The sequence below is a fragment of the Actinia tenebrosa genome, unplaced genomic scaffold (assembly GCF_029948245.1).
Source record: "Actinia tenebrosa isolate PJP-AT-01 unplaced genomic scaffold, QUT_ActTen_1.0 PGA_scaffold0__85_contigs__length_37466705, whole genome shotgun sequence".
NCBI classification, from domain to species: Eukaryota; Metazoa; Cnidaria; class Anthozoa; order Actiniaria; family Actiniidae; genus Actinia; species Actinia tenebrosa.
Window position 1 is genome coordinate 32,864,861 of NW_028292569.1, and position 25,502 is coordinate 32,890,362.

At 37.0% G+C, this 25,502-nt stretch overlaps 2 protein-coding genes across 3 annotated transcripts in view; one reads left to right on the plus strand and one right to left on the minus strand.

The window, feature by feature from the left end:
* Positions 1-3,553: 3,553 nt before the first annotated feature.
* Positions 3,554-4,860, minus strand: LOC116291453 (uncharacterized). The gene has a single exon (XM_031698621.2). It carries the CDS (start codon positions 4,831-4,833, stop codon positions 3,820-3,822), a length of 1,014 nt encoding a protein of 337 aa, XP_031554481.2. The 5' UTR covers positions 4,834-4,860; the 3' UTR covers positions 3,554-3,819.
* An 8,237-nt stretch (positions 4,861-13,097) lies between these two features.
* The window catches only part of LOC116291452 (unconventional myosin-XV), a 40,883-nt gene continuing 28,478 nt past the window's right edge, over positions 13,098-25,502 (plus strand). Inside the window, exons 1-18 of one of the 2 annotated variants that reach the window (XM_089024226.1) lie at positions 13,098-13,327; positions 16,903-17,007; positions 17,392-17,471; positions 18,279-18,342; positions 18,634-18,743; positions 19,102-19,273; positions 19,775-19,878; positions 20,017-20,083; positions 20,160-20,273; positions 20,458-20,541; positions 20,939-21,016; positions 21,093-21,206; positions 21,927-21,985; positions 22,652-22,775; positions 23,909-24,004; positions 24,082-24,213; positions 24,802-24,927; positions 25,372-25,449. In XM_089024226.1, the coding sequence (XP_088880352.1) occupies positions 13,307-13,327; positions 16,903-17,007; positions 17,392-17,471; positions 18,279-18,342; positions 18,634-18,743; positions 19,102-19,273; positions 19,775-19,878; positions 20,017-20,083; positions 20,160-20,273; positions 20,458-20,541; positions 20,939-21,016; positions 21,093-21,206; positions 21,927-21,985; positions 22,652-22,775; positions 23,909-24,004; positions 24,082-24,213; positions 24,802-24,927; positions 25,372-25,449 (1,728 nt within the window). In that variant the 5' untranslated portion in view covers positions 13,098-13,306. The remainder of the gene's footprint in view (positions 13,328-16,902; positions 17,008-17,391; positions 17,472-18,278; positions 18,343-18,633; positions 18,744-19,101; positions 19,274-19,774; positions 19,879-20,016; positions 20,084-20,159; positions 20,274-20,457; positions 20,542-20,938; positions 21,017-21,092; positions 21,207-21,926; positions 21,986-22,651; positions 22,776-23,908; positions 24,005-24,081; positions 24,214-24,801; positions 24,928-25,371; positions 25,450-25,502) is intronic. The other variant, XM_089024225.1, reaches the window with a different exon arrangement.

Consider the following 25,502-nt stretch of genomic DNA (forward strand, 5'->3'; position numbering starts at 1 on the left):
GAATGTACACGAGATGGATTGGATGGACGTATCACAATAAGAATGTACACGAGATGGATTGGACTGGACGTATCACAATAAGAATGTACACGAGATGGATTGGATGGACGTATCAGAATAAGAATGTACACGAGATGGATTGGATGGACGTATCAGAATAAGAATGTACACGAGATGGATTGGATGGACGTATCACAATAAGAATGTACACGAGATGGATTGGATGCACGTATCACATTAAGAATGTACACGAGATGGATTGGATGGACGTATCAGAATAATAAGAATGTACACGAGATGGATTGGATGGACGTATCAGAATAATAAGAATGTACACGAGATGGATTGGATGGACGTATCAGAATAATAAGAATGTACACGAGATGGATTGGATGGACGTATCACAATAAGAATGTACACGAGATGGATTGGATGGACGTATCAGAATAAGAATGTACACGAGATGGATTGGATGGACGTATCAGAATAATAAGAATGTACACGAGATGGATTGGATGGACGTATCAGAATAATAAGAATGTACACGAGATGGATTGGATGGACGTATCAGAATAATAAGAATGTACACGAGATGGATTGGATGGACGTATCAGAATAATAAGAATGTACACGAGATGGATTGGATGGACGTATCAGAATAATAAGAATGTACACGAGATGGATTGGATGGACGTATCAGAATAATAAGAATGTACACGAGATGGATTGGATGGACGTATCAGAATAATAAGAATGTACACGAGATGGATTGGATGGACGTATCAGAATAATAAGAATGTACACGAGATGGATTGGATGGACGTATCAGAATAAGAATGTACACGAGATGGATTGGATGGACGTATCACAATAAGAATGTACACGAGATGGATTGGATGGACGTATCAGAATAAGAATGTACACGAGATGGATTGGATGGACGTATCAGCAATAAGAATGTACACGAGATGGATTGGATGGACGTATCAGAATAAGAATGTACACGAGATGGATTGGATGGACGTATCAGAATAAGAATGTACACGAGATGGATTGGATGGACGTATCAGAATAAGAAGAATGTACACGAGATGGATTGGATGGACGTATCAGAATAATAAGAATGTACACGAGATGGATTGGATGGACGTATCAGAATAATAAGAATGTACACGAGATGGATTGGATGGACGTATCACAATAAGAATGTACACGAGATGGATTGGATGGACGTATCAGAATAATAAGAATGTACACGAGATGGATTGGATGGACGTATCACAATAAGAATGTACACGAGATGGATTGGATGGACGTATCAGAATAATAAGAATGTACACGAGATGGATTGGATGGACGTATCAGAATAATAAGAATGTACACGAGATGGATTGGATGGACGTATCAGAATAAGAATGTACACGAGATGGATTGGATGGACGTATCACAATAAGAATGTACACGAGATGGATTGGACGGACGTATCAGAATAAGAATGTACACGAGATGGATTGGATGGACGTATCAGAATAAGAATGTACACGAGATGGATTGGATGGACGTATCAGAATAATAAGAATGTACACGAGATGGATTGGATGGACGTATCAGAATAATAAGAATGTACACGAGATGGATTGGATGGACGTATCAGAATAATAAGAATGTACACGAGATGGATTGGATGGACGTATCAGAATAATAAGAATGTACACGAGATGGATTGGATGGACGTATCAGAATAATAAGAATGTACACGAGATGGATTGGATGGACGTATCACAATAAGAATGTACACGAGATGGATTGGATGGACGTATCACAATAAGAATGTACACGAGATGGATTGGATGGACGTATCACAATAAGAATGTACACGAGATGGATTGGACGGACGTATCAGAATAAGAATGTACACGAGATGGATTGGATGGACGTATCAGAATAAGAATGTACACGAGATGGATTGGATGGACGTATCAGAATAATAAGAATGTACACGAGATGGATTGGATGGACGTATCAGAATAATAAGAATGTACACGAGATGGATTGGATGGACGTATCACAATAAGAATGTACACGAGATGGATTGGATGGACGTATCACAATAAGAATGTACACGAGATGGATTGGATGGACGTATCAGAATAAGAATGTACACGAGATGGATTGGATGGACGTATCAGAATAAGAATGTACACGAGATGGATTGGATGGACGTATCACAATAAGAATGTACACGAGATGGATTGGATGCACGTATCACATTAAGAATGTACACGAGATGGATTGGATGGACGTATCAGAATAATAAGAATGTACACGAGATGGATTGGATGGACGTATCAGAATAATAAGAATGTACACGAGATGGATTGGATGGACGTATCAGAATAATAAGAATGTACACGAGATGGATTGGATGGACGTATCAGAATAAGAATGTACACGAGATGGATTGGATGGACGTATCAGAATAATAAGAATGTACACGAGATGGATTGGATGGACGTATCAGAATAAGAATGTACACGAGATGGATTGGATGGACGTATCAGAATAATAAGAATGTACACGAGATGGATTGGATGGACGTATCACAATAAGAATGTACACGAGATGGATTGGATGGACGTATCAGAATAATAAGAATGTACACGAGATGGATTGGATGGACGTATCACAATAAGAATGTACACGAGATGGATTGGATGCACGTATCAGAATAAGAATGTACACGAGATGGATTGGATGCACGTATCACAATAAGAATGTACACGAGATGGATTGGATGGACGTATCACAATAAGAATGTACACGAGATGGATTGGATGGACGTATCAGAATAAGAATGTACACGAGGTGGATTGGGTGGACGTATCACAATAAGAATGTACACGAGATGGATTGGATGGACGTATCAGAATAAGAATGTACACGAGATGGATTGGATGGACGTATCAGAATACGAATGTACACGAGATGGATTGGACGGACGTATCAGAATAAGAATGTACACGAGATGGATTGGATGGACGTATCAGAATAAGAATGTACACGAGATGGATTGGATGGGCGTATCAGAATAAGAATGTACACGAGATGGATTGGATGGACGTATCAGAATATGAATGTACACGAGATGGATTGGATGGGCGTATCAGAATAAGAATGTACACGAGAGGTATGGCTCTCTGAATGCACGGAAACAGAATATACCTGATTTGCTTTTTATTTCGTATTTTATCAGTGAGCTGTAAACTAACTGGGAAGTGGACTAAAGATTATTTATTTATTGTGTTTTAGCACATATTGAGACAATACTATAATATAAGAGTTCATAAAGTCACTTCAATAAGAATGATTTAGGATTTTTTTAATTTCAATAATAAATTCGATCAGTTTTATCGTTCAAAAACTACTTTTAATATGCAGGTCGACTGAATTTTCGTTTATTTTTTTATAATTGAAAAACGAAGAAGAAATAATAATAATAATTTAACTTACATTGTAAAAGTTAACAGTATATATCTTAATATTTAAAGTTCGTAACGACGCATTTTTCAGTCAAACTCGTCTCTTAAGAAAATAAGCTTTTAGAATTAGAGTACAAAAAGTAGTTGGTATTTCTCAGCTTTTTAAAATTCAGTTAGTTGACAATAATTCATTTGACTGGAAGAAAATAAGATGTATTCGCAGTCAATACATTATTTTGTTAAGTCAAACGAGGAAAAAAATCGAGATCTCTAAATCGTCCGTAGCTAGAACTAAGCGGTTAAGAGACCACACATTTTCGCCCTCTCTCGAGCAAGTCTCCTAATCTTTCTTCAACAGGAATTCAATTCTAAAGCTATTTCCTATACTAGATTTTATTATTTCTGATTGCTTTCCTGGATAGTTCATGTTACTGTTCGTTTGATTTCTTGATGTCGTTGAAGTTGAAGACAAACCCTGAGACAGTAGCTTCGGTTTACTGTTGAGTTGTTCTTTTTCTACATGCTTCTCCTTATTCTTTCCGTCATTTCCCCCGATCAATTGTTCGTCAAATGCATTTGCCGTCGAGTTAGAAGTAGTTGTAGTGACAACATCATATTCTTGCTCGTCATTTTGTGATAACTTACTTTTGTCTTGTCGTACTTGTTTTGTATCTCTCGCCTCTTTTTCGTCTAACATTACATCTTCTGTTTCAGCTTCCTCCTGAAGATAACACTCAGAATCCGCATTTCTTCTATCAAGTTCTTTCTCGTTTCCATCATCAGGGTTTTTCGTGTTGACGGATTTCTTCAGACGTCGTCGCCTCCAGTATTTTCCGTCCTCAAACATCCCCTCATACGCAGGATCCAAAGTCCAGTAACAACCCTTTCCTGGATCAGCTTTGTCGCGGTGGATTTTCAAAAAGCATCGATTGAGAGACAGATTGTGCCTGATGCTATTCTGCCAACCTCGTTTGTTCTGCCATGTGTAGTAGGAGAAGTTTGAGGTGATGAACTGGTAGATGCCGTGTAGAGTGATTTTCTTCTCTGGTGCTTGTTTGATCGCCATTGAAATCAATGCTACGTACGAGAATGGTGGTTTCTGGGGAACCACTGAATAAGACTTGTACGAATATTGGTATCCATCGCAATTGGGGTAGTACCTACAGCATGGATATGGACACAAACTAGTAGGCTCTGCAGTACTAGGAATACTTCTGTACGGATATCGCAACTCGTCTAATGCCATCGGCGTAGCAGGGCAACCCTGAGGAGACCATTGTGTGTGGTAGTACTGTGGAAGAGAATTGTACATGAATCTATAGTCATAGGGAACGTATGTGCCTCTCCAAGACATTATCTGGTAAGTACAAACACTAGCCAACCGTAGTTATGATTATAGCACTGTTATAGGATCAGTCTGTGCTAATATACCTAACAAAATAGGCGTGGCTTACTCACCACCCAAGTCGCGCTTATAATTGCTATGAAGTGTCAACCATGTTTGTTTACAGTAAGCGACCGAGTGTTTTTAGACCACACATTATTCGGGTTATGAACAAGAAATACGATCTTCGCCGCAGGATAGTGTGTATATAGACGATTGATCTTAGATAACGTCAGCCCAATACCGACTAATTATTTTTCAGTAAGCGATCATAAATGCAGGGTATTCACAAATCGATTGATATACTTTCACCTACTTTCATCAGAAATCTTTGCAAAAAAGAATCGCATGTTATTCGTTTATTTTCCTATTTTTATAAAACCAGCTTGTAAAGACTTTTGATTTCTTCACATTTGGTAGCCATTGATAGACTATTATCATCATATCGGTAAATATTGGTATTGCTAGTTTGTTTTACTCGATATCTATGTATGAACTTTACTAATAACAAATTATTTCGTATTTGTTTTCACTTCTTTACTCACAGACAGTCATGCTAAAAAGACCTAGTTTGTTTTCTTAATAAAGCAAATGTTCTTAATATCCTATACGAACCAACACAATTGCTTGCTTCTGACACTGTAAAATACTTTCTAGATTTTACTTGTGTCTCTTTTGAAGTTGTTTAAGGCACTTGAAGTTAGGCCAAAATAATCCACGCTGTAACGATATCAAAAAGAAAATACACTTAAAAAAACCTAAGGTTAAAGGATTGTGCATTTGTGTTTAGCGATAACAAACGACTAACTTTAACCAGATGTTCATTTGGTTTCATTTGTGTTGACTTTTTGATAGCAACTTTAATGTCGTTTCGATGATAAAGCTGGACTTGCTCAAGGTCAGCCATAAACGCTCGCTTCATTTGTTTGTCTTTTAGTTTGCGTCGGAGAATTTTGGGCTTTCAACAACAATAACATTTAAGAGTCTAACATCAACCTTAAAGTGATAAATCAGTAAAGTAAATGAGCGGTACAGATGCCGAAGGAGACTTCAACATTTTTTAAAAGCATTTTTCCTTTTCACGCCCTTGTTCAACTTGAGTATTCATTTTCGTAGAAACACTTTTAAAATATATAATCAGTATTTTCTTTAAACACTCTGGCCTTTTAACGACCTTTCTTCGTCTTTCTGTCTTTCTATTCTCTGTCTGTCTGTCCACCTTAGAGCTATCTAAGTTTCCGTAACGACTTCATTGATTTCTGAAAAAGAACTGAATATTTCGTTCAAATCCATCTGAAGCAAGATGTCTGCATTAAGTTCAGCATTAAATATTATGTCAAGTAAACTATGGCGTTGTAGGGAAATTCGATTTTAACCTTCAACGCGGTGAACGAATAAAGTAAGGATAAGAGTTTTCGTATCACGCTGACAAACCCACGTTATTAGGCATTAAGATCGTGTTCCCATCTAGTAATAGTAATACGGCTATCAGCGATTATCTATAATGAATGTTAAGTACTGATTTCATGCAGTGCGTACATCTGCAGTCAACTTCGGTGTTCAATAATAAGTGCGATAGATAATTAAGACCGAGACGACTTCTGAGGACAAAATGTAGGTCGATTGTAATTACCCTATAACGTATTGCTCTTTTTGACACAACCATAAAGTTTTCTTCAAATAATTATTTTCATTTTGGCTAAAATGAGCGTTAACATTGCACATGAATATTTGACGTACAAAATGATGAGTTTATTTGGACGAAAAGCGAATACAATTTCAAAACAAAGTTGGAATTCGTTTAAGAGTATAATGCTGAATTTGGGGCTTCAAATAACAATTACTTTCTGCTAAATTAAAGTAACGCGAGACTTTATGGAAAATAAAGAAAAATAAAACAAATAAGATAGAAGGAGAAAAGGAAGGAAAGAAAGAAAGGAGAGAAAGAAAGGAAAGGAAAGAAAGAAAGAAAGGAGAGAAAGAAAGGAAAGGAAAGAAAGAAAGAAGTAAAGATAAAATAAAATAAAGGAAGAAAGAAAGAAAGATAGAAAGATAGAAAGATGAATGAGAAAAGAAGAAAAGAAACAAGGCAGCAGCCACCCGATCCCCGCACGAAGAAGAAGCCGCCCGAAAAGAGCCATCCCCCGAAGACAAGAGCGCGCCCGCCGATCCCCCCTCCCCGCCCCCCAACCCCCTCCCTCCGCCCCGCCGCCCCCCTCCCGCCCCCCCCCCAGCCCCCGCCCGCCGCCGCCCGTCTCAAGCCCGCCTAGAAACCCCCCGAACGAACGACACAGAAAAACCGACCGCACAGAACGAAAGAAAGAAAGAAACAAGAAAAAGTTTAATTGCCAGCTTTCTCACACAGACAATCGACAAGAAAGACCATGTTCATAATTGCGTGAAATAATAATCAAAATAACCTGCCTGAAGTCAAAAGTACTATCTATTTACACACGGAGTGCTTTTACATGCTTAATAACATGAATAAGGTGATCTAGCTAAACACCCCCCATAGTTACACCAAATACAAATGCACGAACAATAAACTAACTGCAGGCAATATCGTCATATTATAGCCCAAACACTTTTCGATTAAGATTTATATCCATATCAACAAATTGGCGGACACTTTGGAATCTATTCGTTTCGTTATTTGTGACGTGGTTGTATTTTAAAATGAGGGTTTAAATGAATGTTCAGTGTTCCGATAAGACAGAATACCCGCTATGACAAACCTTCTCTGATATCTTTAGTATCTGCTTCCCATCTTCAATGGAAATACAAACTTCAAGTTAATTTAAGTGTTTTGAGTTTTGCTTTTTGGTAATTAAAAAGGAAATTCGTGTTTTGGTTGAAAATACAGGTCTTTAATCTTTAATACTGAATGTATGTTAAATGGCTGCTCTTTCTTGAGCATTTATTTTTCCTGGAGGAAACAAAACCGTTTTGTCGCCGTGTTTAAGCCGTTAATGACAGCTTTCGGCATAAGGCTAAGATGAAAGAAAGGTACGTCAAACTATACGAAAGGTAACCAAACGGGAAAGAAAGTCTTAAAAATCATAATAATGATCCAAGAAATAAAACGGTGTAGTGTATCATAAAAGGGTAAATCCTCATAGATCTATACATTAAGTATCTGTATTCCTAGATAGAAGAGAGTGTGCCTTGAGGCGAGGAGTGTGGTTAGTACGAGCAGTCAATAGTATATAACGATCAAGCATTCTCCTTTACACGATTAATTACTTCTGGTTTAAGTCGTGTTGTGAGAACGTACCATCATGATTATTTCAAGGTTTGATTGTGAATGCTATCAAGATCAATTTTCAAGCAAGATCACCAGCTTGTCCAGCTTTAATTCCATAAAATTTCCGTCCAGTCACGTTCATTGTGGATCGAATGTGCAGGTGTATTTTGAGCCTTTATTGATTAGTTTTGTGTTTGGTATTAGAGATGCTTCTTGAAGTCGTAGATCCTGCAAAAGATTAACAAGAACGAAGCCAGAAAATCGTCAAATTATCTCCACATGGGGTTCAACAATTTTCGTATTTCTTTCAGAATTCTGATTACAAGTCGTGCCGATAACAAACGAGTCTTTATTCTATATCATGAAGTTTGACATCAGACATACAATAATGCCACAGTAAGGAAGCCTTTTTAGATGCCGTCACGTGATGTTCATTGAACACGCCCCTTCATAATGTGTGTTTTTTTTTTGATGCTAAAAGACGCTAAAAGATAGTTTTAACTACAAACATGTCAACCGCAAAAGGTTTTTGTTTAATAACAGTATTTAATACTGAACATAACTGCAAAATATGAGTATTTTAAACAAAAATTAGAAAAAAACGCAAAAAAGCATAAATACATAAATTGATAAAGTAAAAAAGAAAAAAAAAAAAAGATAAGATGAATAATAAATACTTTAAAAACCTTCACTAGATGCCATTAGGATGAATTGTGGATTACATTACTTCAAAACTATCATACTTAAGAAAAATATTATACACCACATATTATATGTATGTACGGGGATCAAAACAGTACGCAAGGTCGCCGATTCGGCAAGAAGAGGAGCTAGTCATTTCTCACCAACCTCGCCAAACCGACTAACCTCGCCAAACCGACCAACCGACCAACCAACCAACCGACCAACCACTTCTTTATTTCTCTATAGCCAAAATAAAAAAGTGATCACAGGTCCATTTGTTCGTTCAATTGCCGCACGTGTGTGATGGAAGAGGGGTTGGACTATAAAAGGTTTCATAACTAGAGGTCTTCGTATCAAGTCAGTAGTCTTTACGAACCATCCTAAGACATATTTTTTTTCATTTCGCTACTCAGCTTGCTATATGAAAGTTTTAATGGAAGATTTAAATGACCTTAGCTTGAGGACATATATACTAATGGCGTCGTTACATGTCATACACATACTTTTCCTAAAGTTTTTGGCCCTATCAAATAAAAAATAGAATGCATACTATGACGTCACTGCTTGTTTATGTGGGGGATAGAATCGCCAAATCCAATAGAAAATTCAACAAAATTTACTCCTAGCGAAACAGTTTAATCTAAAATGGCCTGGTTTTCAGATTTGATATGTGTTAATATGTACTACAAATATTCTGAACGTTTGCTAGCTATTCTACTTCTCTTCGTGGATTGATACGGGTTTTAGAACAATTTTCGGAGAATTTGCGTTGATGTGACCCCCTCCGACGACCATGATCCTTTACGCTTAAACAACAGATTGTTTTGATGTGACGTCATAGTGAAATAGGGCAATTGTCTCTGTTTTACGTAAGTAGTACTTATTTGAGCCAGTGGCTAACAAATCTGTGGCCCTTGAAAGACGAGTGGGGATTGGGTGTTATTTGTGCGCGGGAATCGGACTGGGAAATGCTGGCCCCTTTGGGTAGTAGTCGCAACAATAGCATATAAACAGAAATCATAGCAATATATATATAGAGAGAGAAAATACCAGGAACCGAATGGCCAATCAGAGTAGAAGCTCTTGCCAGTATCAGTATAAAATAGTCTCCTCCGCAGGCTACCTGTATATTCTCTGTTGGGATCCCTGTGTTACATTTCATGGCAGAGAAGAACTAGGAACGACAGTGTAGGAGGAGTGGGGACGAGGGAGGGAAGGAAAGTCTCCTTCCCCTCCCCCTTCGTCTTTTTTGTCCTCGCCACATGAAGCCCAAGGAGCAATAAGAGCCAAGGAGATGCCTCGGGTCGAGATTGCTTATTCAACTGTTACAGTGTATATAATTCTGAATATGAGCAGAAAGGAATTAGGTACTAGGTTTTTCCAAAAGATATTGCTGAAATGATAATAACATGCATTCAAAAAAAATAGAAAAATCTTAACTGGATACGATGGGGTTCGAACTCGTGTACGACAGAAATTTAAAAAAGTAACGTCGATTCTAATTTGCCATACCCCCGAGACATCCGCAGAGCTGAGGCGTCGTATGGACTTCGGACCTGACGGCGATTAAATCCTTCTGCCCTTGGGTGTACGAATTACGCAAGAAAATGTTCTAGCCGAAGCATCAGGGGAGAGACCAGCCGGCCCCCAGACCATATCGGCTAATCCCTTGCATCTCTGCCACGCACGGAATCGGTTGAAAAAATACAGTTAAAAAGTCTAGTCTATTCGGTGCATTGTTTTCACGGCTATTGTTATGCTGATTCACCTGGAACCGTGGTCCAGTGGAAAAAACTTGGGCTTCAATGACGCTGAGTCAAGCCAGGTTGTGGGAAGTTAGTACCTGGATGGGTGACCTGAAACCTATGCCTACTTTTTTTTGCAATTTTTTTACGCGCAAATTTCGGCAATCGATTACAATCCGAGTTTTCGTCCATTTTGCGATGTTTTTTTTCAAAATGAATCGAAATCAAGGATGGTGACCCCCATTTTTTCATTGCATATTTGGACTAACGTCCATGGTGCAGTGAACGACTATGCAAAGTTTGGGGAATATGGCATTTCTTCTTTTATTTCAAGAGAATCACCTTAGCTGAGGAAATGCTTGTAATTTCTTTACAAAGATGGAATACTTTAAATCGATAACTAGTTTTAATTCATTTTTTTAAAAGGGGGAGGGGGCCGGAGCAATAGCTGTTAGTATATATGCCCAATTTGCTAGTCCACCCGGGTTAGTTATGAGAATTTTGAAATGCCTCCCCCCCCCCCCCCACCACACCTTACTGAAAAAATAGTAATATTTGCAAGTTTCTTACATGAAAAAAAACAAACAAACAGGGCCCCCCTTTTTTCACTTGTGAATGTTTGATGCTCCCCTTAATTGCTACGGCCCCTTCCCTCCTGAAAAGTGAATGCTCCCTAACCACCTCCCACCTACTGGCAAACGCAAGTAACAGATTACAAGTATTGCAAGTAAAGGATAAAAAACGCGGTTTTAACTGTCTTGGCAGCCATAAAGTCTCTCAGCGAAATCTATTGGTCGATGCAAATATTGTAAGAAAAAACATCACACCTTGAAGTTTGTGCCAAGAAACACCACAGGGAAAGCCGACAGCTACAGTTATCCTCACTGAATATGTTTACGCGTTTGAACAATTCAACACTACCTTGAAGTCAGTAGCCAATTGGCATCACGTGGGCCAAAGCAATAACAAGCAAACCGACCGACAGAGGTGTTTGAAAACTGCTGTCGCTCCACTAGAGTACCTGAGAAGGAATATGGAGGGCTCGCAACCTCTTTAACGAGGGATCACGACGGTCCTTCTTGACAACTGACTTCAGCCGAACAGCTAGATTTAAGGCCCTAAAGAAAAGAGGTCATTACGTTGTCGACCTTCGTTGGTCTAGAAACCGCCTCAAAACAGACCAAGGTACAACAATCCCTATATACTCAATAAACCTAGTTGACGTTGCATTCCCTAGAGTATTATTTCTTTCTTTAATGGTTACACATGAGACTGAGACATTTGAATATGGATACAACTCAAACAAAGAATCTTATTTAAAAGAGAATTTGTACGCTCAATGAGCCACACCTCAAGGAGATTAAGCTAACACACTCTTCGTCCCAAGACATTTTCTCCAAGATACAACCCGTCATGGCTGCCGACGATTACTGGGATATCGTTGAAGATTATGTAATAAGAATTCCTGGTTATACAGACGCCAGGTCAAAGATCGGCTATTTTTCTCTGGACCCCTGCGTATTAGGGGCGAGGTCAAAACAATGGTCCAAAATAGGGAGCCGATTTTATGAATTAAGGTGGTGGGTACGGTACATACCCCCTCCCCCCTCAGAGACCTGTTCAAATGCTTGATGCTGGGGGTCTGTAGTGGCAATTTTTATACACAAGACAGACAGTCCATTCATTTCTATGGTTTGGCTTTTAGTTTTGGAGATATTTGGGGATAAAATCTAAGATTTCACTTCAAGAGGTGGTGAGTACCGGGTAACACCACCCCTACACCCTCCCCCCTAAATCGGTCACCGTGAGATAACATTTGTTTTGCCCTCATCCCTTACTAGACGGTCATATACACCTAATACCACAATATTACATATTATGACCTCACACGCGAGAACCAGAAGAACTTCAACACAAAAGCTTTAAAACTTAGATTCAATAAGAATTCGCACCAATGAAGCCCAAAAGAAAGAAACAGACTTTCTCTAACACTCGGGTCACGGCACGGCACGGCACGCTTATGTTCTATCCTATACTTACCTAAGCTGTGTGGCCATTCTATTTGAACGTGGAGGACTGGAAAAAGGAAATCAAATAACACGGAAGTCTGTTGAATACCATAGCAACCAAAACATTATCCCCCAAATCAAATTTTTAACGTCTCACATGAGAGAGCTTTGCTAGTGGAATTCACAGGCTGAGCATTTTAGCTCGCAGCTTGTATTTATCGTTGTCCTACACAAGACTATAGCACTACTAGAAGTTAAAATACATAACTCTATTTCTAAGTAATGTTGTGTGCAATCGAAATAGAACTCTCCAGATTTAAATACCACAGTCCTCAAACAACGTAATGTGAATGAGTCAGATCTATTTTTAGCCATGACTTTACCATGACAAAATGTTTAGAAAACAAATTGTTTACATAAAAACAGCTTTTGTGAAATTGTTTAGATATAAAATAACCGTTGCGACAACAAAATATTAGAGATAATATTAATTTATGGAAATAATTTAATTTAGCACGTATTAAGTGGGCGGTCCGGCAGTTCGAGATAATTTCACAGGCAACCCAATACGGTGCGCTTATTTTACCAACAAATAACATAACATTGCTAGTTCTTCAACTCTTCTTTGAATGTGGTCAGAAAACACTCGTATTTACCACAGAAAGACACAATTATGAGCTTCAAAACCTTCCCAGATATAATATTAAGCTTTTCAACGACCTAAAACCCGCAAGAAGTGATTTAAAAGGGAGCTTTTTAGGATGCCTAGTGGCTTTGACGTGGTAAGTAAAGTAAGCCTTGTCATGTTGGCGGAAGTATTCTCTACTGAATATCTCTGACTTTACTATTAATTATTCCTCTACTTTTTAAAAATCACCTCTATATAATCACATAGACAATATTTAGCTCTAGTGGAAGCTGTACCATCACCGAGGAAGGAAGAATTTTCCAGTAGATTGAACGCAATACCGTCGATCATCTTGACACGATAGTTATCCCCAAAACCTCTCAACATTCTCTTCATAAAATGCTTTTTATTCCGAATATTCTCGTTATGCAAATAACACTTAGAAAACCAAGGTCTTAGCGTCCAAATACAAACTTAAAATTCACCGTTTCCCTTGGAGACAACTGCTTCGAAAGGCGCTTCAAAATCCTTCATATTAGCACTTATTTATCTGACAATAGTTTCGCAACCAAAATTATAATTCTTATTCTGTAATTTACGCATTATTTACCATAGGATGTTTTTTCTTTTATTTGGCAACTTATCGAAGTAGAGAAAACCGGCCAAATATCTATGAATTCTAAACATTTTATTTTATTGACGAAATTCGATTGCAAATAATTTGAAGATATCGTGTTTCGTGCTAATGGAAGATCGAGAAATACATCTTCTTCGCTTATCTTATCGAAAAACATTACTTCTTGTTTTGCAATTATTGTGTATGAAATTTTACGTAGAAGGTTACAGATAAGTTAAGTCAGGATAACAAATGCCTTGAATAGCGACGTATTACAAAGAGTTTTGATTATTCTAGAATCAACTATTTTATTGTGTTGGGTCTATTTTTATCTTGCACCGGCCATGGTAGAGTTTTTGTTTATATTAAGGAGGGCTTTAAATATTACTGGTACGAAACTAGGTTACATTAAAACTTGTTTGACTGTGTATTTAAGAATCGATATTGGATCATGTTATATATGTTTAGGGTCAAGTTACTTTCAAACTTTATCTGGTTGATTGCACTGCAATTTTAATCTAGGTATTTTATATTCTCAAAAAGAATTTCACATTTATTTGCAAGACTCTCCAGGAGGCATTACAACCAAGGGGCGATATGAATATCACTCTATATGCCTCAAATTATGATGAGAATATAACAACATTCCTTATTAACTGAAGTGTTTGGATTTCGAATGGATTCAATACCTTGGATATGTTTTGCAAATCATCCGTGAAGACTGTATATTATGTATGTGTCATTAAAAAGCTACCCTTATGAGAGATTTGTTTAATAAGTTTTGTCCAAATTATGACAGAGCAGTTAAACGTGGCAATTTTTTCTGTAAACTTGATGCATTATAAATTGTATCTATAAAATAATGTTATCCAGACACTATTTATTGACTGATAATTATTTTGAAACACTACACTTGATATTGATGTTAATTCTATATATTAGAAATGAATATTTGAGCTGTTCACAGACTGCGTCTTGTAGCTCAATATATGTCTACATGCATGATTAATTCACTCTGACGTTCGTAAATGTAAGCTAACATGCTCACACATAGATTACTAACACAAAACTAAAACTTATCTATATTGAAAAGATTTAGGTCTGGCTATCAGATTTCTAGGGTTTTTGTGATTTCATTTTACAGGCTATAAATTCAAAATTATGTTTTAATATCGATCTGTCTAGAAATTTGGATAAATTGCAAACACGTACATACCTCATAGAACTAGATTTTTAGCCTCCACGTATATATGCATAATATTGACTATATTATATTCTTGTACAATATATAAGATTAATGAATTCTCTTAAATAAATTTGAAGAATCTACAGGAAATATGATTTTACTGTAAAAAATGATACCAATGATACCTGGTCAAGCTGGTGCATATCTTTGACATATGATACTTTTGAAGAAGGGATTTCATAGTGTATATACCTGAATTTCAAGATATGTTCCAGCTTGTCATTGAAAGAATCCCATAAATTTCCAGAAGGAAATCAACCCTTTAAGCTTAGCTCGAGTGCAAAAATGTGACCATGTTCGTATGAAATAGATAATGCAACATTTTCCAAAATTAATATTCAATTTAAAAAAATCGATAGGTATTTTAAAATTACATAAGTTAATCTCATCTTTTTATTTCACAGTGTTTATATGTTTATAGTGGTACCTTGGAATCATTTCACAAGTATGCATTATGATATACATACAGTACTTAGTATCAGCTTGAACTAAATCAAACTTAAATCTAAATCAAATTTATTAGTTTTCTTCTATAAATAATGGATATTTACTACTCGCATAGACAACATGTTGCTACATCGTGTAGGTTTACTTTGTTAAGAATTTCATTTTAAGCTTTTTTATTTTAACATGAATAAGATACTACTGCATGTCTAGCATAAACACGATATTTATAATCATTTTGACTCCATTACTTTGCTAAGATTTGCCCTTTCATAACTACCGTATATGATTAGCTACCTTAAGTATAGCATTACAGACAGGGAATATAATATATTAAGATATCCACGAGAGAATCTATTTCCTTCTGTGCACCTATATGTATTTATATACACTGGTATAAGTTACAAAGTTATCTGTTGGTCTGAAAGTGAGTACACCATGGATTATGATCAAATATAGAGTACATGTCAATATTGACAAAAAAGCTCAATGAAGCTGTCTAAAAATCGCTCCCCTTGCATTAATGTGGTAAGACTATTCATATTTTATTTATCCATTTTTTAAATCTTTTATTTTGCTTGGCTTTGTTATGGTATTCAATTTTTAATTCATATTCCTAAATGAGTATTTTCTAACTAAAATGTTGTTTTACTATATGTTATGACATACCAGTGACAGTGCCATTAATGTACATATATAGCATATATCACTTGTTGAATTCAATAACTGTTCATTAATCCCACACTACCACTATGTTATTCAGTATCTTTGACCTTTATATCCTAAGGTTAGGACTTTAATTTGTTTTGCACAAACTGTATTAGAAAACTTTGTGTGGTCATGAGTGAAAGAGCACTTTATTTGTTTAAAGGATGGTTGCATGTAAAATATAAGTATTAGAAGTAATATTAATAGATAAATTGTATATATTCAATTGATAGGAGGAAGGTTATATTGACAAGGAAATAACCTAGGTTGTGATGTGTATGGCATACCATGTATTATCCCACAAGTCAATTGTATTCTCTATTATACACAAGAGCCTTCTGTTGAGTTAGTTTATACTGTAGGAAAATAAAAGTGACAATTGGGATATTCCGAAACCGATATTCCATGGTGTGTCATGAGAAAGCATTGTATCACTAAACATATAAAAAGTATGATTTCACCAGGACCATCTTGTGTAGTTTTAGAAATTATCCATACCCCCCCCCCCCCACCCCTACAAAGGAATTTGGAATTTCCGAAGGGTAGGGAGGTCAGAGAAAGAGCAAAAATTGCAAGTTTGTATGGAAGAAAATGGGAATTTACAGGGGGTAGAGTGGGGTCTGAAAAAAATTCCTCTGGATAATTTCTGGAACTACACAATGGTAACAAGCGTAGAGTATGATACCATCCTGACCATATTTTTTTCTGTCTTTAGGGTTCTTTAGTATGGATGGATGGTGATGGTGGGTTTCCTGTGCCAGGCCATGTAGTCGCTGTGTCAGGAACCAACCTCAAAGTACAAAATGATAAGACGGGCAAGGTAATAATGTTGTTAGGGAACAGTTGGTGGCTGTGAACAGACCTCTTTGACTTGGGCGTTTTCCCATTACCTGTCATTCTCTTGAAAAATGATGCTCGAGGGATGGCACGTGGTCTGAAATTGGAAAACATTAAGCCCAAAGTAAAGAAGTCTATAGACCCCTTGCATGTGATGCCAAAGCAGCTCAACAGAGGACAAAGCAAAAAGAATTTCAATCTCCTGAGAATTGGAACCCTATTGTTATGTCCTCCAAATTAAGCTGCATTCCATTGTTTTACGAGGGTTCTATCACTTTGTATTATGGGGAAATTAAAAGGGGGATTGAGACAAGCTATTGTATAAACAAGTGACTGTTCAGTGATATAATAATTAATTAATCTACAGGTTTGCGCAGTACCAGCTAAACTAGCCATCCAGAGGATAGACAATGGAAAACATGGGGTGGAAGACATGATCAAACTAAAGTAAGTATCAAGTACTTTTTAAAAAGAGTCATCCAGAACCAGGACAGGGAAGTTAAATCTCTTGTTATGTAAAAACATTTTTCCTGTGCCTTTATGAATGAAACGCCTCCCACTTGGCTCAGTTAGTTGGGCATTGCACTGTTGTGTGGGAAGTGGTAGTTCAAACCTCACAGCCAGACCAACACTCTAAATAGTTCTGCAAAAAAATTTAATAGACGACTTTCATAACTCAGTTTTTTCAGATAGAGAAAATGAAGCCTTTTTACCAGAAACTATCAATGCTATCTGAGAAAATACTTCACGAAAACTATTTCCAGAAAATTTGACTGCATACCAAAGAAGTTATGAAAGAACGAAAATAGAGAGTTTTGTATGTATTTATCACTGGAAGCCTTGGTGGTCTCGTTTTGGTGCATTTTCAAAACTTCAAATGCTCACGTCTTGTAAAGAATTTATTAATTTAAGTAGAAACTCACATGCCTTATCTAAATCAACAAGGTTTTCAAAGGGTTTTCACTCCAAAAACATTGATTTTTAATGTTTATGAATGCAAATTAGCAGCTAGTTATGAAAGTTGTGTATGATTAGACATTATGCTGTGGCTTGGACGACCATGAAAAATGGTGGATCTCATTTTCATTCAGAGATGTTAAAAAATAGGCCACAATTTCATCAGATGTGAATGGCACATGTTACCAGTCTAAGTAGAGTTTTTTATGAAACCCCTGAATATACAGTATGTATAGTGATATAGAAGAAAAAAATGTGCACTGTTTTTAACTATTGGTTTTGACTTGTTTTCTCCAGTGATCTCAATGAAGGATCAATACTCTACAATCTAGCCATAAGATATGAAGCTGAGCTCATCTATGTAAGTCCACCAATAATTTTCCAAGTAATAATATATTAATCATATCTTAAGATACATAAGGATCAAAGTTTCATCTACACCTACTTGCAACAACGTTGTTGTCCGAAAACAGAACATTAGTTATTTAGTGAGAAAGGAATACATTAAAAGACAAAAGAAAGAGTTCAGCTTCAGTGATCTTCTTTTGTTTTTTAATATAATTCCTATCCCACTAAATCACTAATGTTCTATTTTCGTATGACAATGTTCTTGCAAGTTGGTGTAAATTCATTGTTTTTTTATTTATTTCAGACATACATTGGGAAGATTCTAGTAGCCGTCAACCCATACATGCAACATGAGATCTATAATGATGAGATTGTAGACAAATACACAGGGGTACCAATCGGCAGCCTACCGCCGTAAGTGTACATAACATTCTATTAAATTTGCAATTTGACAGGGCACAAAATTAACTTCTAGACCCACTGGCAAAAACTTGCCAGTAAGTTTTGTTCTCTATCAAATATTTCAGTCACTATAACAAACGTTACTTGACGCAGGTAGGTTCTAAACTTTTTGGTCCTTCAATTTCTGGACTGTGCTCATACTTGCAAAACCTAGCTAGTTAAATTTTTACTTTCTTGTTAAATAAATAATTTTAATTTTGTGAGTTTGCAAGCATTACTTTTGTGCCCTAATTTCAGGATATTTAAGCGTTATGTCAATACAGCCTTCCCTGTCATAAGAGTTAACAGTGTTTTTATGTTATATGTGCAGACATATCTTTGCGATTGGTAGTGCTGCTTACTCAGAGAATCAGAAATCTGAGTCGAATCAAGTGATTGTTATTAGTGGTGAGAGTGGGGCAGGTAAAACAGAGTCTGCTAAATTATTGGTGCAGTATCTGGCTACTGTGAACAAGAACAGATCCAGTCTGATCACTGAACAGGTATATTATATACATGACCAGCACTTACATGTATCAGTACTTACTGCTTGATATAAACTGGATTTAGTGCTATCCTGATGATGGTGAAGATGGTAATGATGGTAATGATGGTGTGGATTATGGTGATAATCATGTTGGTGGTGATGATGATGATGATGATGATGGTTATGGTGGTGATGGTGAAGATGATGATGATGATGATGATGGCAATGATGATGGTGATGATGTTGCCCTTGATAATGGTGATGATAATGATGATCATGGTGATCATGGTGATAATCATGATGGTGATGATCATGATGACACTGATGTTGATGACTTAGGTGGTGATGATGATGATGATGATGAAGGTGATGATGCTGCTGTTGTTGGTAATAATGATACATGTACATAATGTCGTAATGTAGTGTAGAAGTGATGATTGAGTAAAAAGTCAATGATATAGTATTTGTTTGTTGGTACATAATTACAGTATTGTATTGTACTCTCTTATACTGACAGATAGTAGAAGCCACTCCTTTGCTGGAATCATTTGGTAATGCCAAGACACTCAAAAATGATAATTCAAGTAGATTTGGAAAATACCTGGAAATCTACTTTGACAGGTGTGTTAATCTTGGTTAAAAGTGAAGTTTATCCAACCTTCAAATTTTATTCTAACCCAAAACCACCATTACTTCCCCTTTTTGACTTCCTGTCAGTCTGTGTTGGCTGATAACTTCTTATTTGTTTCCCCCTTAAAGTTCTGGTGCAATATGTGGTGGTCGTATATCTGAGTATCTTCTTGAAAGGTCTCGAATTGTTGGCCAGGTGTGTATTTCATCATTTCATTTTTCCATTATCATGAATGATCAACTATATTTAATAAGTTTCTTTCGGTTTGTAGTCATCGGAAGAGAGAAACTACCACATATTTTATGAAATGCTGGCTGGTTTATCACAAGAAACCAAAAACAAGCTTTTGCTGACTAAAGCTGATGACTACTTTTATTTGAATCAGGTAAAAAAAGTGCAACCATTATTGCCTCTTCTTGACCTTCTTTCTTGTCCTGTCCTGTCCTGTCTTCTTTTCTCCTCTCCTCTCCTCTCCTCTCCACTCCTCTCCTCTCTTGATCTTTCGGTCCTTAGTTCTCATCCCCTCTCCACTCTCCACATATCCTGATGAACATATTTCTATTTCCAAGGGTCAAAGTAGTGTCATACCTAAAAGGAATGATAAGACTTCACTCAATCATGTGCTTACTGCGATGAATATACTAGATATAACTGTGAGTATAAATAAAATACATGACAACTATTTATGTATATCATGCCTACTTCACAAAAAGCCTAAAACTGTATGATAAGAATGAACTCAAATTATTGTCTAACTTTAAATAAAAATAAAATTGTCCTTGTTTTACGATAGTAACTCTTAATAATAGCTAGTGGTGAAACAACATGGTGTTAACCCAGTATGTTATGGTGGTAACCCAGTATTTTGTGGTGGTAACCCAGTATGTTCTGATGGTAACCCAGTATATTCTGGTGGTAACCCAGTATGCTGTGGTGGTAACCCAGTATGCTGTGGTGGTAACCCAGTATGCTGTGGTGGTAACCCAGTATGCTGTGGTGGTAACCCAGTATTTTATGGTGGTAACCCAGTATATCTATGATTATTTTTAGCCTGTGGAGAAAGATGGTATTTTCACTATACTTGCTGCTATTCTTCATCTTGGAAATGCAGGGTTTTACAAAGGATTGGTATGTTTGATATTACTAATAATTGGCATCATATCCTTGTACCATATGTTAAACTAACATTGTATATTCATTGAAGGCATCAAGTCATGATGTGGCTGTATTAAGAGACGAAAAAGAGGCACGAGTTGCATCGCATTTACTTGGTTTGGAGGGAGATGAGGTCATCAGTGCCCTGACAAATAAACGAACTGTAAGTTATGCTCTTCATATGTCTGTACTTGGTATAATTTTAAGCTACTTATACAGGCTACAGGCCACTTGCTGAAAGGCTACAGACCACTTGCTGACAGGCTATAGACCACTTGCAGACAGGCTACAGACCATCTGTAGACAGGCTACAGACCACCTGTAGACAGGCTGAAGACCACTGTCACTTATAGGCACTCTACAGAACACCTGATGACAGGCTGCAGGCCACTAGTGTTGTAGACTCTCTACAGAACACTTGCAGACAGGCTGCAGACAATTTGTAGACACTCTACAGAACACTTGTAGACAGGCTGCAGACCACTTGTAGACAGGCTTAAGACCACTCGTAGACAGGCTGCAGATCACTTGTAGAAAGGCTGCAGACCACTTGTAGACAGGCTGCAGACCACTTGTAGACAGGCTGCAGACCACTTGTAGACAGTCTGCAGACCACTTGTAGAAAGGCTGCAGACCACTTGTAGACAGGCTGCAGACCACTTGTAGACAGGCTGCAGACCACTTGTAGACAGGCTGCAGACCACTTGTAGACAGTCTGCAGATCACTTGTAGAAAGGCTGCAGATCACTTGTAGACAGGCTGCAGATCACTTGTAGACAGGCTGCAGATCACTTGTAGACAGGCTGCAGATAATATGTGATAATAGGTCTACAATAAATGTAGCCATAACTGTGGTAACAAATGTTCCTCTAACTGCTTTCAGGAGGCAAGAGGTGAACAGATTTCAAGTCCAAGAAACACAGAACAAGCAATTGATGCAAGGTAGGGATATTAGCTGTCAGAATACTATCACAACAAAACAACAAACAAAACAGGAACTAGAAAAAGAATGAATAAACACTAATCCATGGAGAGATGAGCAATCACTGTCCTACTACATCAGATCACTGATATTAGCCCCCTTGAGAACTATTTTATTTGTTTATCAAGATATTAAATTATGGACACACAGCATGACAACAAAGAATCTTTCAATAGAGTGACATGTGACATGATGTGACCTATAGTGTGATATATGGTGTGACATGATTTGATATATGGAATGTCATGGTGTGACATATGGTGTGACATATGGTGTGACATATGGTGTGACATATGGTGTGACATATGGTGTGACATATGGTGTGACATATGGTGTGACATATGGTGTGACATATGGTGTGACATATGGTGTGACATATGGTGTGACATATGATGTGACATATGGTGTGACATATGGTGTGACATGGTATGGCATATGGTGTGACATATGCTGTAACAAATGCTGTGACATATGCTGTGATGTATGGTGTGATATATGATGTGACACAAGGTGTGACATATGGTGTGACATAAGATGTGACATTTGGTGTGACATACAGTGTTTGGTGTTAATTAGGGAACAATAATATACAGGCTGTCGATTAAATAGTGCATTGTATTTAACAGGGATGCCATTGCTAAGGAGTTATATTCAAGAGTATTCACATGGCTGGTGAATAAGATAAATGGTATTGTGTTCCATGGTAAACAAGGTCCTTCTATTGCCATTCTTGATATCTTTGGATTTGAGGTAAATATACACACGACGAGAGCAATATGTACACTTTTCTTACTTTATGGTGTTGAATATACTGTACCTTTAAAGAGCATAATAATAATAATGATGACAATAATAATAATAAATAAATAAAGATATTTATTTCTTATATTGTATAGAACGGTCTGAACCCAGGTGAATGAATGTTAATCCAAGTATTATGATCATCCAGGTGGATATAGTCCTGAGAAGGACTGTTTGATGTGACTGACGTTTCGACAACCTGAGTGGAAGTCATCTTCAGAGTCAAGTGAGGAATAAAGTCAGATGGGTCATATTTATACTGCCACGATAATTATAAATATGGCAGTATAAATATAACCAATCTGACTTTATTCTTCACTTGACTTCCTTCTCAGGACTACATGCATCCAGATGATCATAATACTTCGATTAATATTTCTTATATAGTGCCTCTTCCATAAATGTCCAGCAGCGCTTTACAATCTAATCAAACTTAATACTAGAAACGTACTAGAAAACTTGAATGAGATTAAAACTATTTTATAACATGATGTTAAATATTTAAAGAATTCCTATAATGCTAAACTAATATCAAAACTATTTATTTGAAACTTAATTTTAACTATATATATATATATAGCATAAAATGAGTGATCTACATTACATGGGGTAATGAATCATTGTACATGGAGTATCAAATATAATGTCCAACCTTTTCAAAGGATTGTGAAAACATTGTGACCATATCTTTTTTGTTTGGTAGTACAACTTTGGATGGAATCAAGGGCGGATCCAGCCAAAATGTTAGGGGGAACTAATTGAGTTTACGGGGGTGGCTAATTGAGTTTCTTCTGTCAACACAACAACAACAACAACAACAACAACAAAACAAACAATAAAAAAGCATGTAATTCTTCAGTTTTGTTTTGTTTTGTTTTTCTGCTGCACCCCTGGATCCGCCCTTGGGAATGAAGAAAACAATGCTGCAAACTTCTTAGCCATATAAAAAAATAGAATGACCCCCCCCCCCCCCTCAATTGACTAGAAAATGAATGCTGTTTTTATAACTATACTCAATATTTATGCTAATGCAACATGCAGTTAAAGCTAAAATTGAGTGAACATATTTCTATCTTCTGTAGGATTTCAGGATGAACAGTTTTGAGCAGCTATGCATTAATTATGCAAACGAAAGCCTGCATTTTTTCTTCAATCAGTTTATCTTCAAAATGGAGCAGGTAAAATAGCCTTGAGCTGCACATTGTAAAAAAATACTTTAACTAGTTTAAATTAATCAGTTAATTTGTTACTCTAGGATGAATACAAACTAGAAGGAATCCACTGGAGAGAGCTAGAATACAATGATAATCAAGCATGCTTGGATCTGCTGGCCAGACCTCCTCATGGCATACTACATCTGTTGACAGATGAAACCAACTTCCCTAAGGTATGCATGTATGTATACTATCTTGATTGGGTTAGCAAATGTGTGGAACGAGGATAATTTGTCATGCTTTGTTGGGATGATGTCTTAATTGTTTCTTTAGGAGAAGCATAGTCAACATCATCGTCTGTAATGCCACTGTTAGTTTTCCAATTGAATCATTGCCATCTTCTTATCACTGTATCACAATCATTATCATTGACATCAACATTATTGTCATCAATATCATTGTCATCATCATCATCATCAACATCATCATCATCATCATCAACATCATCATCATCATTATCAACATCATCATTATCATCATTATCATCATCATCATCATCATCATCATCAACATCATCATCATCATCAACATCATCATCATCAACATCATCATCAACATCATCATCATCATCAACATCATCATCATCATCATCATCAACATCATCATCATCAACATCATCATCATCATCATCATCATCATCATCATGAACATCATCATCATCATTATCATCATCATTATCATCATCATCACTGTTGTCATAATTATCATTAACTGATCAACCATGATCATTACTCTAACGTTGAGTGTTCTATTTTCACCAGGCAACGGATTCCTCATTCCTGGAAAAGTGCCACCAGCACCATAAACCCAGCAAGGCATATCTGAAGCCAAAGATGCAGGTCCCTGAGTTTGGTATCAACCATTTTGCTGGTCCTGTATCCTACCAGGTACTAACAAACTACTGTCGTCAAGCATTTTCATTTCACAGCTGCTGGTCATTTTATGGTTTAATATCTTACCACAAGAGAATTAAATCTACAAGAGAATCATGACATAATGATAAAATGTGCAACATACTAGTTTAGTTGATAATAGTATGTCATTAGCAAAGGCCAGACATTGACCAAGGTCACTGCCGGGGTCTCTGGACATTCTCAGTGGTTTTTATACATTCCTCAATGCAGGGTATGGTAGGTGGAGAGATAGGACTGCTGTTTGATTTCACTTGAAGGTCTAACCATTTGCAGATATAAGTATATATGCAGCACCTTCTACTCAGCTATTTTAAGAACCTAAGTGTTGGTCTGGCCAGGACTTGAACCACAACCTCCTGCACAACAAACCAATGCTCCACCATCTTAGTGTTTAACTTTGTTTATTGTATTAATCAGGTCCGTGGCTTCCTGGACAAGAATAGAGATGGATTAAAACAAGACTTAACAGTTCTGTTGTGCAAGTGTCGTTCAGAGGTGAGATAAACCAGCTTCTCATGGGGGTGGGGTGGGGGGGGGGGGGGGGGGGG